At 45.8% G+C, this 15155-nt stretch overlaps 1 protein-coding gene across 1 annotated transcript in view; it reads right to left on the reverse strand.

Moving 5' to 3' along the window:
- The window catches only part of LOC310802873 (guanine nucleotide-binding protein G(i) subunit alpha-2), a 45407-nt gene that overhangs the window by 7643 nt on the left and 22609 nt on the right, over positions 1 to 15155 (reverse strand). The window contains exons 2-4 of the mRNA XM_083667449.1: positions 5363 to 5405; positions 3900 to 4041; positions 907 to 1067 (exon numbers count right to left, since the gene is read on the reverse strand). Of these exons, the coding sequence (XP_083523575.1) occupies positions 907 to 1067; positions 3900 to 4041; positions 5363 to 5405 (346 nt within the window). The remainder of the gene's footprint in view (positions 1 to 906; positions 1068 to 3899; positions 4042 to 5362; positions 5406 to 15155) is intronic.

Raw genomic sequence — 15155 nt, forward strand, 5'->3', positions numbered from 1 at the left:
CTCTTTTATTTTTTTCAATTGTATGCCACATTAATTAACCATTGATTAACCCTCATCAATTCTCACTAAGTGTAAAAAAAAAAACAAGTGGTTAAGATAGGATATGATGCATATAAAGCAATAATCCTATAGGCTGACCGAGTTTGACCTGCCCTTTGACCTCTCCAGACAGGGAAAAGATATCCAACTGCCAATGGAACTTCAGGTGTCAGGATCAGAGAAAGTTTGTGAAATGTCTCCGTCTGTCAGCGAATGTTTTTTCCCTGAGGATGAATGTGACAGATTTTCCACCGCAGCAGATGGGAGAGGAGCATTGAGCTGCAGGCTCCTCTGTTGGATCAATCAGTAAACTATACAAGTGTACAGCAGCCTAATGGGAGCCTGGCGAGGGCTATTCCACAGTCCTGTAAGCAAGGAGAAGTGTGAGATATGTGCAGGTGCAGATTACATGCTCAGTGCTGTGAAAATGGGGAGGAGGGAGGAGAGGAGGGAGGGAGGGAGGGAGGGAGGGGGGGGGGTTGTTATTGAGAGTCCTAGAGTGTACTATTCCTTCAAGAGTGGTGATATTGAAAGTTATTAACTTCATTCAACCTGCATGGGGGAGTGTGACTGGAAGTTAGGGCGTATTCCTCTGCTATGGGTGATGTTATTAAAATTCACAGAGCGTATTCCAATCTCATGAAGAAGTAGTTCAAGTTAGAGTGCCTGAATTACTGTTACTAACCCTAAACACAGTCAGATGGCACTGACCACACTGCTCTGCAGCAAACACATACAGTTGACACACACACACACACACACGCACGCACACACACACACACGCACACACACACACACACACACACACACGCACACGCACACAGACACGCACAAATGCGCGCACACACACACACACCACACACTCACTATGCAGCCGAGTCGTTGAGCTGGTATTCGCGGGAGCGCGTGAAGCAGCCCTGCACCCCGCTGTCGGCCCACAGTCGTCGCACCACGTTGGCCAGTTCGTCAGGCAGGATGCCCTGCTCCTCCGCGGCAGCTGACAGGGCAAAGAGCTGGCGCGCGTCATCCTGCAGGGGGACGATAGGGGACAGGAGAGGGTTATTATGGACACAGTAACCTAGGCTCCCAGTCTTACTTCTCACCTTGTTTCGGAAAGCCTGGGGAAATTCGAGGCAGAAGTGCACGGGTGGAGACCTGAAACGTGCTTGCCACACTCCCAACCAGTCAATAGGCAGCTGGTTGGCTAGTGAATTTGGTGGTTGGCAAGCATAATCCAAGTTAGCTCGCTGTAACCACACAATCAAATTGATTGAATAGCGCTTTTTTTTTTCTCTCAGGGAACAGACAAAGGCACATAGGATACATTATAGAATCTGTTGTTAGAGCAAACATCATTCAAACTCTTGTTTGTCGATTTAAATTATGGTTATAAGATGTCTGGGAAATAGGATTTGACACTGCAAACACATCAACAGGGATGAGTCAGGGTCTCACCATACGCCACCAGAGACAATGACTGGATAGACAAATAAATAATAGTTTATTTTGAGTTGGAACAATGACCCAAGGTCAAGGGTTCAAAAGCATTAACCATTCACAGTCATATTTAATGTTATTACATCAACCAAGACCTATCATAAGCTGAGGCGAGGCAATCTCCACTGTGCAAACGGAAGATATGATAGGCGTATATTGGGCAGGGTGACTGGCTGCTCTGCAAACCCTGATGCAGGCTTGTAATAATGTCTGGCTGTGGTAGCACCTAGATCTCTCTCTCTCTCTCTCTCTCTCTCTCTCTCTCTCTCTCTCTCTCTCTCTCTCTCTCTCTCTCTCTCTCTCTCTCTCTGCCAGCTGTACAGTAAATAAAGAGGAATGAACAGGAGTGACGGAAGGTGATCAGTCATTGCATTAACCTGAGCCAATAGGAGGGAAATGAGAGGCATGAGAGGCCAAAGCACAGGCCTAGGACACACTGTCAGCATGTCCAGATAAGGAGTTGGAATGCTATCAAGCCAGTAACGTCGTGTTTACCAGCATCCTCTATCCCCCTCCCTCCCCCTACCTATCTCTCACAAGTGAAATGAACACCTGTCGGGCCTCAATCTTCATAGCAAAACACCCTGCTGAACACCTCCAAATAGAAACACAGATAACATCTCCCCTGCCACAAAGACACTGTACAGAACACTGTAGGCCTAGCACCTGTCTCCAAACTAGCATATAAACTAAAGCCAAAGAAGATAAAAAATACATTTGGTGCAGAGACAAATTTAGCAAACTGACCAGAAATGTACATTTGAATTTAAAAATGCGTGTACATTTTACAGAGGATTCTTAGCACATACTCTACGTTGGGCCTCATGTTTCATTCTGACACAAAATGTTAACGCAAATGAAATGACATATGAAGCATATGGAGACACTGTTTCCCTCTCCTCTGAATCCTCCCTGGGCACTGGGCTTATGATGACTCACTCAGTGTGTGTGTGTGTGTGTGTGTGTGTGTGCATATGTGCGTGTGTGTGTATGTGTGCGCGTGTGTGTGTTTATGAATTTCAATGTATGTCTGAGGGCTGTTGTGTTAATGTATGTATGTGCATGTTTTGTGAAAGATGGTGCACAAATTGCAATGCGTCGGAGGCTGAGTGAGTATCATTAGGTACACACATCATTAGGTGACATATGACAGATGTGTTGAGGAGACGGAGGACTGTGTCCATCCATCCTCCCCTAATGACCACAGCAGCCTCTCCTCTCCTCAGCTCAGCCCAACCCTGTTAGGGCTTCAGTAATAAAGTAAACACAAACACACACACAAACACAAACACACACACAAACACACATACACACACCTCTAGACACAAACTAAAGCCCTCTAACACACACTGTGGCTGACTCCTCCAAAATATATGTTTGCACCCTCTCAGACACACTGACAGTTTGTTCAGAGGTTGAGCAATGTTCACAAGATGCAGTGGGCTCGAGTTGTACACACTGCTGTCTCAGAGCAGTAAGTGTGTGTGTGTGTGTGTGTGTGTGTGTGTGTGTGTGTGTGTGTGTGTGTGTGTGTGTGTGTGTGTGTGTGTGAGAGTGAGAGAGATGGGAGAGAGTGTGTGTATGTCGAGCCTGTGTTTGTGCATGTGTGTGTTTGTGTGTGTCTGTAAATGAGACGAACTATACAAAGCTGCATAGGGATGAAGCATTTCTGTCAGCCTGGCGTCTGAGGATTACTATCTGAGTCACCATCTGATGTTGATGTGCTGCAGATTAACCAAGTCTCCAGACAAATGGAAAGAAGAACAAAGTAATAAATATGAAGAAAAGCTGTAAGTGTAATATTGAAGCGAGCCAGTTTTGCCTTTATTTTTCGGGGATGCAGGTGATGGCACAGTGGCTCTTTGAGACAGGGAATTAATTTGAGGTGTTGCCTACGCTGCAAAAAGTTTCAGGCAAATGAAAATCAGCTTGTGAAATGTGTCCTGCTAGCAGCTTTAAATAAACCCTTTCCAATAAAAGCCTTCTCCTTTTTCTGCACACTTCATGTTTCTTCATTACTGGGCAAGCCCACTCCGAGCCTTCACACACTCTCTCTCTGTTTCTCTGTGCTACAGGGAGAGAAGAACACACACTTAGAGATGAGTCCCTTCCTCCAGATACAGCTCCTGTAGAATAGCATACGCTCAGTGACCTGGAGACAGATGAATACCGAGAAGGGTTTGATATATGTTGTAAACTGTGAGTAAATAGTGAGTATCCATACAGTAAATAACAAAGGTGAAATAAAATCGGTGTCAGCTGGTCATTGTCATCGACAAACTGTGTGCGTATGAGTGTGTGTGTGTGTGTGTGTGTGTGTTTGTGTCTATTGCCACGGATGTGCTGACTTGTGTGTGTCTTACCGCTCTGGAGGCGTCGTTGTAGTCTATCTTCAGGTTGGTCATGGCTTTGCTGATGGCCATGATGGACTGGATGGTGTTGCTGAAGACCACCGCTCTGTACTGCTTACATTCATCTTCTGAGTAGCCATCTTCATGGATGATCCTGAGGAGCAGAGGGAGAGAGGAAAGAGACCAAATCTGTCAAAATCAGTCGGGTGAGGAATGAAGATGTGGCCATAAATATGGCATACAAAAAATCGTAAGGGGTAGGGTAAATTATTGTAATAAAAAGGGGTTTAAACGGTGTTTAAAAGACAGCAACTGTGGTGTTAAGGAGAGGCAGTAGAGTCATGTTAAATAGCGTGTTGCTCAAAGACATTTAGATAGCCCTTCACTGAGGCCTTGAGCTGAACTCCTAAACATTCAATAAATCATGAGTCCTCTGTGTTCCTCATGTACTGCATCTGGTCCAGACCTCAGGGAGCACTCTGTGTGTGTGTGTGTGTGTGTGTGTGTGTGTGTGTGTGTGTGTGTGTGTGTGTGTGTGTGTGTGTGTGTGTGTGTGTGTGTGTGTGTGTGTGTGCGTGCGTGCGTGTGTGCATCTGCTGCTCTATGATGCAGACTCCATCAGAACGCAGAGAGAGCGGGACGAACCCATGAATTCTAAAGCAACATCACCTCATGATTTAAACAGGCCTGTGAGCTTGATGTTAATGGCTTTGAAAAAAACGGGATTCAAATGAAATGATATGATACTGCAATCTTCTGTGCAGATTGGCAGCCAAATCGAATGAAGCTGTAGCTCTAATGGCATTTTACTCCCTATTGTCCTTTTATGTTGACACATGATATCTGCAGTAGAGATTGAGCTGAAAGAGCAGGCTGGTGTTATGAGTGTGTGTATGTCTCGCAGGCATTGATTTTTCTGCTTGCGCCTGTTAATAACCTGGGCTCAAAGCAACAATCTGTGCCCCGTTCCACACTCATGAAAAATGGATTCATGACTGGCTAACCCAGTGGAATGTGAATAATGAATGTGTGTGTGTGTGTGTGTGTGTGTGTGTGTGTGTGTGTGTGTGTGTGTGTGTTTGTGTGTGTGTGTGTGTCGGAAGTATAGTAACCACTATGTCTGTAAATCCTCCATACCGAGGCTCATACTCTCAGTAGCCAAAAACAATAATGAGCAGGGAAGTCAGTGTGAGTTCCTCTGAAAACCCAGACAAAGACCCAGAAGGGGTTTTCTTTCAATGTGCCATACAATGTTATTTTTTCTTACCAAAAAAAGCTAGCTAATATCACATGTTTGATTGTCTGAACCCAACCTATTATTGGTGGAAAGGTTCCCTGTTACCACTGGGTCAGCAGTTTGAAAACAAGCTAAATCCCACAATGTCCTGTAGGAGTGGGAAGGGATGACAATGAATATAGAAACAAAGGGAGGATAGAAGGAATATGGATAGGAAAGGAAAGTTCATCTGACTCACTTCATCTGCTTCACAATGGTGCTCTTCCCTGACTCCCCAGCACCTGGAGAAGGAACAAGAAACAAAGAGGGGTGAGAGGTGTCAGCATGTTACTATTATCTCTATTATTACCGCAGTGTGTGTGTGTGTGTGTGTGTGTGTGTGTGTGTGTGTGTGTGTGTGTGTGTGTGTATGTGTGTGTGTGTGTGTGTGTGTGTGTGTGTGTGTGTGTGTGTGTGTGTGTGTCTGTGTGTGTGCAAATGCGAGAGAGAGAGAGAGAGAGAGAGAGAGAGAGAGAGAGAAATAGAGAGAGAGAGAGAGAGAGAGAGAGTGTGAGTAAGTCTGTGTGTGTGTGTGTGGGTGCGTGTGTGCGTGCGTGCGTGCGTGCGTGTGTGCGTGCGTGTGTGTGTGTGTGTGTGTGTGTGTGTGTGTGTGTGTTTGTATCGGCCGGAACAGGGGTGAGTTTCCTAACAACGATGGAACTTTGAATTCCACGAACCACTTCACGAAGGACTTAGCTTAGGTGGTGTTTCCCAAACCAGCTGGTAAATTATACATACATGAAGTTCATCTTGAAGTGGAGTGGAATAGTATTGATCAATGCATCGATTGAACCAGACAAGCTGCTCTCATATCAGCTTTCTCTATAAAAATTCTGACCAAATATACAAATGTTGATGTAACATATACTTTATGCTGAGCTGTAAAAAGAAGTTACATTTTTCAAGAATATGCCCCACAAAAAATCATGATATTTACTGATGTCCATGTTTATGTAAAAAAAACATTTAAGAACAGTGTTTATTCTGCTTGCCATTACCTAGGCTACTTTTTGGAATGTTTGTTGTGTGTTGTCAAAGTGGCACACATTTTACCTAACAATGCTCTTTGGCTGCTCCACGAGTGGTCTGCAGCTCTGCAGAGCTACGAAGAGTTTCGAGAAAATCACCCCAGAACTGAACTCTGGACGTGACCAATCCTCCTGTAAAAACGTTAGTGACCCACTGACAACCTCGAGCAGCAAAACATAATAACCTTGGCTCCATGCTCTCCTCAGCGCAGAGGGGTTTATTGTTGTTTCCATTTGATGAGAACAGGATGTACAGAGATACAGGGAATATTGCATTCTTTATTCACCCGGAGGTTTATTTTTACTTGAATAAAATAATGGTCTGGGAGAAGAGGACTGAACTTAATGGCCAGTTAACACATACAACAGCACACAGTGTACATACTGTACAGATTCTCTCTAGGAACTACACAAGCCCATGCAGGAGTAGAGAGAGAACAACCAGATAAAATCATTGTGTTATTGTATGTTACAATGTGTGTTTGCTGCGTTATGGTTCCATACAGTATGGTTCTGAATCGAAGGCTAGTTATAGTATATGAACTGTTGTCTATGGTCACTGTGCTTCCATCCTTTCTTGCTTGCTCAGATGCCATGTTCAGACCCTGACCCTGACCCTGCCTCTGTCCCAGTGCCATGCTCTGACCTTGGCCCTGACCCTGTCTCTGTCCCAGTGCCATGTTCAGACCCTGACTCTGACCCTGACCCTGCCTCTGTCCCAGTGCCATGTTCAGACCCTGACCCTGACCCTGACCCTGTCTCTGTCCCAGTGCCATGTTCAGACCCTGACTCTGACCCTGACCCTGCCTCTGTCCCAGTGCCATGTTCAGACCCTGACCCTGACCCTGTCTCTGTCCCAGTGCCATGCTCTGACCTTGACCCTGACCATGTCTCTGTCCCAGTGCCATGCTCTGACCTTGACCCTGACCATGTCTCTGTCCCAGTGCCATGCTCTGACCTTGGCCCTGACCCTGACCCTGTCTCTGTCCCAGTGCCATGCTCCGATGCTGACTCTGACCCTGACCCTGTCTCTGTCCCAGTGCCATGCTCTGACCTTGGCCCTGACCCTGTCTCTGTCCCAGTGCCATGCTCTGACCTTGACCCTGACCATGTCTCTGTGCTACCAACACTATGCCATCCTGCTGCGTTTCCTGTGCTCCATCTGTCATGGACCTGTCACAAAGCATCAGTCCTGCCCTGACAGGCCAATAGGGACCAGCAGCACTACCCTCGCCCTGTCAACATCCTCTCACAGCTGATCACACACTCATCATCACACACCTCCTCCCAGAGAGAGAGAGAGACAGAGAGACAGACAGACAGACAGACAGACAGACAGACAGACAGACAGACAGACAGACAGACAGAGATGATAGACAGAGAGAGAGCGGGAGAAAGAAAGAGAGAGGGAAGGAGAGGAAAAAACACAGCAATAGGGACCAGCAGCACTCCCCTCGCCCTGTCAACAACCTCTCACAACTGATCACACACTCCTCATCATCACACACCTCCTCCCAGAGAGAGAGAGAGAGAGAGAGAGAGGGGGGGGGGGGGGGTAGAGAAAGAGAGAGAGAGAGAGAGAGAGGGGGGGGGATAGAGAAAGAGAGAGAGAGAGAGAGAGAGAGAGAGAGAGAGAGAGAGAGAGAGATGAAAAAACACAGCATCTTCCTAATCACAGATACTTCATTCTACCTTCAGAAGCCTACAATCACCAAACACTTTATTAGGAACACTATACTAATATTGGGTAGGGCCTCCCTTTGCTCTCAAAAAGCCTAAATTCTTCCTGGCATTGATTCCACAAGATGTTGGAAACATTCCTTTGAGATTCAAACAGGCTGTGGCATTCAAGCGATGATTGATTGGTATTAACGGGCCCAAAGTGTGCCAAAAAAAAACATTCCCCACACCATTACACCACCTCCACCATGAGAAGGTGGACAGGTGTTCCTAATAAAGTATCGTATAAGTGTTGAACAGAAGATCCATTCTTTGCGTGAATATGTGACGCCAAGGGATGGCAGTATCTACAGTAGTACAGTACAAGCAGGAACATGTGGGTCAGCTGGTTCAGAGGTGTGCCTTTGAAAGAGAGCAAAGCAGAGAGAGAATTTCTGCTCATGTGCTGTCGTGTGCGACTTGTGCTCATGTCCAAGTATTTTTTTACCCATCCTCACATGCTGACTAAAGAACTCGGACAGACAAATTGACCGATTAACGTAAGTACATAGTATAGGCCATTGTCTTACAACAGGTGGCGTAGTTCCTAGGCAACCGTCACGTCACCGTCTGACGTAAGACAATGAGTACACTGTACAGCTGGCTGGGTGAGGTGACAATAAAGAGCTGATTTGAGATAATGCCATCACGCAGATGTTTCTCTTCATGACTCTAGGGCAGCGTGGTCGGCAGCCATGGTACTCAAACAGAAATATAATTCAATTACTTTTAGAATTTAATAGAATTGATTTCTATTTCTTTGGTAAGCACTATTACGCTCCTCCCTGAAGCAGGGCTCAGTTAGAACTGTTATGCCGTCTTGCTTTATCCGCCTCCTGCAAGGCTTGAACAGCAAATGTCCCAGTGGTGATAACCCCCCAGCATTTCTGCCTGTGTGTCAAAGCACAATAGATTTGGTGATTTCATGAGAGGCCTCACGAAAGAGCACCAAGAAGGAGGAGATAGAAAACAACAATAAATCCAGCCTAGTGTTTCTCTTTCATTTGGATCAGCACATCCAAACGATATTTGGTGTTCACTACTTTAAGCTTCTCTGACTGAAGAGTCTCATCTCTAATCCTGGCAGAGTGCTTTGGGGTCAACATGTAAGTCTGCTTGGGTATCCGGTCAGTGGATGGACATGGAGGACTGATCACTGATCTGAGGGAGAGATTGTCTGATAACAGGCTAGGTCAAAGATGCAGGCTGAGATGCTGAAAACAACCCTGTTCTCCACTAAAAGGATCAAGTAGCAGACCATGGAATGTTACGATAAAGATTTAAAAAAAAACAGTGATAGAAAGGTGGATTCTTCACTTCATGTGGACAGTGAGCAGGAGTAGCAGGAGTAGGAGTGACAGTAGGAGCCTGGCTGGGTTTGCGTGTGTTTCATACTCCTCTGAGCCAAAACGAGAGTACGGCATGGTTGATAATTGACCACTTCCCTTCTCTTTTATATCTTCCGTATCTTAATCTTTATGAATTATAAGCCATTTTGTTTTCATGACCTCAATATTCTTACACTATATATATACTGTAGCAGAGGGAGGGGGAAATGAGGTTCTCTTGAGGTTCATTCTATTTGATACAAAAATAGTCATATGCTGAGATGACTAATAGCCATCTTTCTTCCACTCTTTTAATACAGAACATCATGTTCCCAATCAGTTCATTGATGATAGTTGAGCTAGAAACATCCTCCTCTACAGGGCACCTTATCATAGTCAGTTTAAATTAGCTTCTCAGAATTAGTCTACGTATATTCTCATCTCTCCGCTCTCTACCTCAGCAGGAATGGAAAACTAATTTAAAGTCTGTGCGGTCTGTCATCCCCCACCATTGTTAGTTCCAACTGGAAAAGGCTGCCTTCACTGGGATAAATACAAAGGCAGGGGAAAGATAAATAAGACATTAAATTGGATGTGACCTGTGTACAAATATACTGGGGTGGGATGGGGTGGGGGGGGCACATCTGAGTCGAGAATCTCTGTACACACATTCCACGAAGGTCACCTTCCTGCCTCAAATTCAGCAATTAATATTTCAAACCCAAGGGAAGACAAAAGCTTGTAAACAAAGGGAGCACGTTCTCTCTCTCTCTCTCTCTCTCTCTCTCTTTCTCTGAGCATGATAAATGGGAAATGAGCTGTGTTTGACAGTTTAGCCTTGCGTGTACAGTATAAACTCCCCAGGGGCAACAGGGATGATAACGTTAGGTCTGCTTATCGCTGTGGCCAGCAGGAAGTGAACAGATTATATTTGCTCAGCACTAGAGTTTGCTGAAACATGACCAACATAAACGTTCCTTTCTGCCTGCCAATGATCCACTGAAAAGACACACACACCCCTGGAGGTTTGAACAAACACCAGTCATTACAGGTAACAGATAGACAGTATCTGAATTACTAATAACTAATAACACTTCCCTTCTGGGGGAGCAAAACCAGTGACTGGACACCCCTCTTTACCTTTACAAGGGTGCCCAGATACAAGCGTGCTGATTGCATCTCCATGTTCTAGTTCTTTATTATTGGCCCAGAATCAAATCTAAAATAACCCACGTAGATATGATCACTGATCACCTGATCACTGATACCTGAAATGGACAGACAGTATATGGACGGGCCAGTGAGAAACACACAATTGCATGACGCTGAGAGGAACACCAGGTCCATGACTAACAGGTATTAACAACTGTGGTCCCCTGAACCCAAAACATTTACCACCGTCGAGGGCTACGGTGTTAATAACATCACCCTGACAATAACAGTTTCTCTCTGGCAGCCAGGTTTGCCCTCCTAATACCTCCTAATGGACAACTAGGCAGGCCTCTAATTGATCCCTGTGGGACGCCAGCAAATACAAATCCAATTATTTATTCAAGTTTTCTGCTCTGATTTTTAATAGGCAAAACCAAGCTTAATCATGGGGTGTGGATGAGGTTGTCCTTCTTATGGGGTACATGAGATTAATCAATTATAGCGGAGTGGGTTATTATCACAGTTTTATGGGCAGATAATAAACTGGATGCATAATTGAACACAGGTTAGAGAAAGACTGTACTGAAGACTTACTGACAGAACAACATGTTCACTCACATCCATGGTAACTCCCACGATGGAGGGATATATGTATAGAATTCACTCCGTCCCTTTGGCTGAAGTCTTATTATTCTTTTTGAGGTCAAACAGAGAAGACACTGTGTGTGTGGGGGGGGATTTTTATTGTGTGTGTGTGTGTGTGTGTGTGTGTACGCATATGGCAGCTGGTGCACTTTTACACAGGGTATGAATATTAAGATGTCCACGGACATGGCCGCTATTCCCTTCTATTGAAGTGGCCTAGAAGGCTAATCCTTTGTTTTTCCCTCCTAATAATCCAGTCTATTCCAGATCCTCATTTGCATTTATGTATCAAAGTGAAAAATACTTATTTCCCTTTCCTCTTTCTATCTGACTGGTTGGACAGAATGCCCAAACTGACATTCCACGTGGTACCCATTTATAGATGTAGACTAAACAAGGAAATGAATGGGTAGGATTTTCTACAAACATTTGGGATATAGTTCAATATACAGTAAATCACAGTGTGTCTGTGTGCAGCTTCATGCTGCTTCTAGGGAGAGATGGGAGAGCAGCAAGGACTGATCCTGCATCACAAAGACCCCACTGTGTCCCGATCTGGCAGAAGGGACAGGCTCTTTCTGTTTGGTGTCATTTAGGCTGTTACAATAGCCTCTGAGCCAGACCCAGAATGACTCTCAGGCAATTAGCAGAGAGAGCAGACCTCCTCTCCCCCAACCTCCTTATTCAGTTACTCACAGGGCCCAGTCAGTGTCTGCTGAGGGACAGAATGCCCCACATCAGAGGAGAGGAGAGGAGAGGAGAGGAGAGGAGAGGAGAGGAGGTAATGATTCCTAATACCAAGTCCCCATCATCCGCTGTCTCTGTTCATGTCTTCTACTGGCGTGCCTGCAGTCAAAATGGAGCCCCTAAAACAGCCTCTCTACTCCAACCCACCCCACACACTAATGCATCAGCAGTGCCCCAGGAGATTCATCCCTGACCCTCTCTTACCTCTCCTTCAACTGTTCCCACACAGGATGTATAACCACACAGGTATGCGTGTGTGTGTGTGTGTGTGTGTGTGTGTGTGTGTGTATGTGTGTGTGTGTGTGTGTGTGTGTGTGCGTGTGTGTGTGTGTGTGTGTGTGTGTGTGTGTGTGTGTGTGTGTGTGTGTGTGTATGTGTATGTGTATGACACAGGCTGTTTGTCTAAATAAATACTGGCTCCATGGCCGCTGAGAGGATAGAGATCATGGAATGAACGGCGGTGGTGCATCTTGTGTGTATGTCGGCGTGCTGTGTGCAGTGCGGCGTGGTGGTAATGGAGATGGATGGAGTGTCCACAATGTTATTCTCCCGCTCTAACTGTCTCTGGGCTCGAGGCTGCGTTTGATCACAGAGCATTCATTACGGTGGTAGAGCCTCAGTGTTTGGATCAGTCACACTGCGAGGGCTCTTGCGTGTCAGAAAATGAGAGCTCTGCCCTTTGAAAAAACCTGGTCCAGTTAACATCAGCCCCGGAGGGCCACACTGAGACGCAGCAAAGAGAACTTCCTTGGTTGAGGGGCGTAGAGAAGCCTCTACATCAAAGGTGGGCGCTGTCCATACGTTTATTCCACACCCCCGAACAGTACTTTCGAATACGTTTTGACTGCGGCACCTTATTTTTATAATTCAAGAGAAGACTAACTGGAACCGCTAATGTTGAGGGTATTAGTGTTAAAAAAAACAAAAAAAACTATTATGGTACAGTAAAGACATGCTGGTGCTGTATTTGGTCAGCTGCTTTCACAGAGCAGCACTTGCCCTCTGTGCCTGTCCCTCCTGTGCCAGCGGACACAGCTTTACCAGTGACAGGGGTCATGAGTGTCTCACAGGATAGCACTAACGTGACAATGTGACAGGACAGGCCTCACACGCTGTGCTGAGAACAGTCTGCTCTATTAGCACTGAGCCACTGCACCCTCCACACTAACCCTGGTCTCACACACCGGACTGAGGGACAGGCTGAAGGACAACCGGAGATACAGGACTGTCACGTCCGCATTGTGGGGACCCGGCTTTTTAATAGTCCTCTGGATATTTCTCCCATGGACTCTTCCCCGTGGGCTCTCCTGCTCTCTCTCTCTCTCTCTCTCTCTCCCTCTCTCTTTCTCCCTCTCTCCATAGCAGGGCTCCGTTCTTCCCTGTAGGGACAGGTGCCACTAAATGAAGCTGTTAATGTACAGTAAGTACCTCACAAGTGCTCCTCTAATTACATTCTAGACATAGGAGGAAGTAAAGGAGGAGAGGTGTGTGTGTGTGTGTGTGTGTGTGTGTGTGTGTGTGTGTGTGTGCGTGTGCGTGTGCGTGTGCGTGTGCGTGTGTGTGTGTGCGTGCGTGCGTGCGTGCGTGTGTGAGAGAGACACAAAGAGAGAGACAGAGAGAGGAGCGGGGAGAGGGGAGAGGGAAACATTATGTGGGACAAGACGGAAAAGCCCCATCAGTAAGAGAACATTGAGTAACAGTGTGTCCATCAGTGACAAGCGCCAGTTGGGTTCATTATTGTATAACTCACCACAGAGAAACACACTCATGGCAGGATGGTGGCCATTATGCTGCTGATGTCATCAGAGGAGACCTACAGTCTAACAGGAGACTGATAGATACATATCCGTGAGAAAGTGTGCACGAATGGATGGAAAAATGGCTCACGTGTGAGCAAATGTATCTGAGTGTGTACGTGGCCCTGCTGAGATGAGCCGGTGTGGAGTGTGCTGTTAAAGCATTACAGATGCAAAACACCATACATAAGTCAATTAGTGCTATTCCTGGCAGCGGGATGCTCTGTGATACATGAAAAATAACAGCAGCGGGACATTCACCTTGTTATGGAGGGGGCATGTCATTGTCAGGATCAATAGCACATTGTGTGATCCCCATCAGCATGAAGGGGCTCTGCAGAGACATGGAAGCAGAGAGGATGAGCGGTTGGGGGCTGTACGGACTCAGACAGCAGGGGTTAAGAAACAGTCCTATAGTGCTCAGCACATGCAGTACAGTAGGTTGTCCAGACCCTCTCCCTCCGTAACTCTGGTGGTGTGTGCTATTGTGTCATTTGAGCTGCTGTTTTTTCTTCAGCTAGATGGAGTGTGTGCCTGCGGACCAAAGGGATATGGGATGACACACTCACAGAGGCTAATTCAGATGTTTAAGAGTGAGTAATCCTGTTAGAGAACACTCTTCTCACTGATGTGTGAGTGTCAGCATCAAACAGCCGGAGACCAGGGTTAGAACTTGGGATATGGGTATTGAGAGGCTGTGAAAGGTCCTTACTTGCCTAAATAAAAAAAAAACATCCAATACAAAATCCCTCTTATGAATCAGGGCCAATTAAGTCTTAGTTCAAGGATTAGTGATTTAAACTTAAACTTAAAACTAGTCTGCCACAATGACAGTGGGTATACTAGCCATTGTGATAAATAATGTAGACTGCCACTCCAAACCTTTTTCCATAACATTATGGCCTCTATGACAATAGTCTGGGTTTATTTTCCGTTCTACTGGCCCTAAAGAGCAGTCAATATCCCAGATGTATATCAGATGAAGACCTAGAGAGAGGGAACACAATCAAACTCTGGGAACCTACAGAGAGGGGAGAGAGGATTATTCAGATAGGATCGTTGAATAGGCTACTGGTATTGCTTCCAATACCAGTAAATGGCTGTCCTATACGGAAAAATAATTTGCCTGCATCTGGCTGCAGGTAAAAAAAATCATGAGAGGGGAGCTGTCTGTCTATGTGCATTTTGAGAGTTCTTCCTCAGTAAAAACTGAAACTAAGTGATAGACAGTTGAGCCATTACGTCTATCTGTAATGAGACCTAGAGCCTAACATGCCAGTCATCGAGGAAAACACTCTCCTCAGACACACAAGCTAATGACCAGAGGCCGGGATGTCCATTTTTAAGTTTTATGACCTGTCCTGCCTGTTTAACTCATGGACAGTAGTTGGTTTCGTGTCAATCACAAGTATAATAGGATAAAAATGTTCACACAGACACAAAAAAAATACGTAAAATAGAGCCCAATTCTAGCACACTTTTCCATCCCCTTTTATCCTCTTCAAACGAGAGAGTGGCTCGCACCGCAACCGCAACCCTCTCTCCTCTGATTCCGCCCACCTATATAATGGACCTCA

This window comes from Argentina silus (assembly GCF_951799395.1).
Source record: "Argentina silus genome assembly, chromosome: 4".
In the NCBI taxonomy this organism is placed as follows: domain Eukaryota; kingdom Metazoa; phylum Chordata; class Actinopteri; order Argentiniformes; family Argentinidae; genus Argentina; species Argentina silus.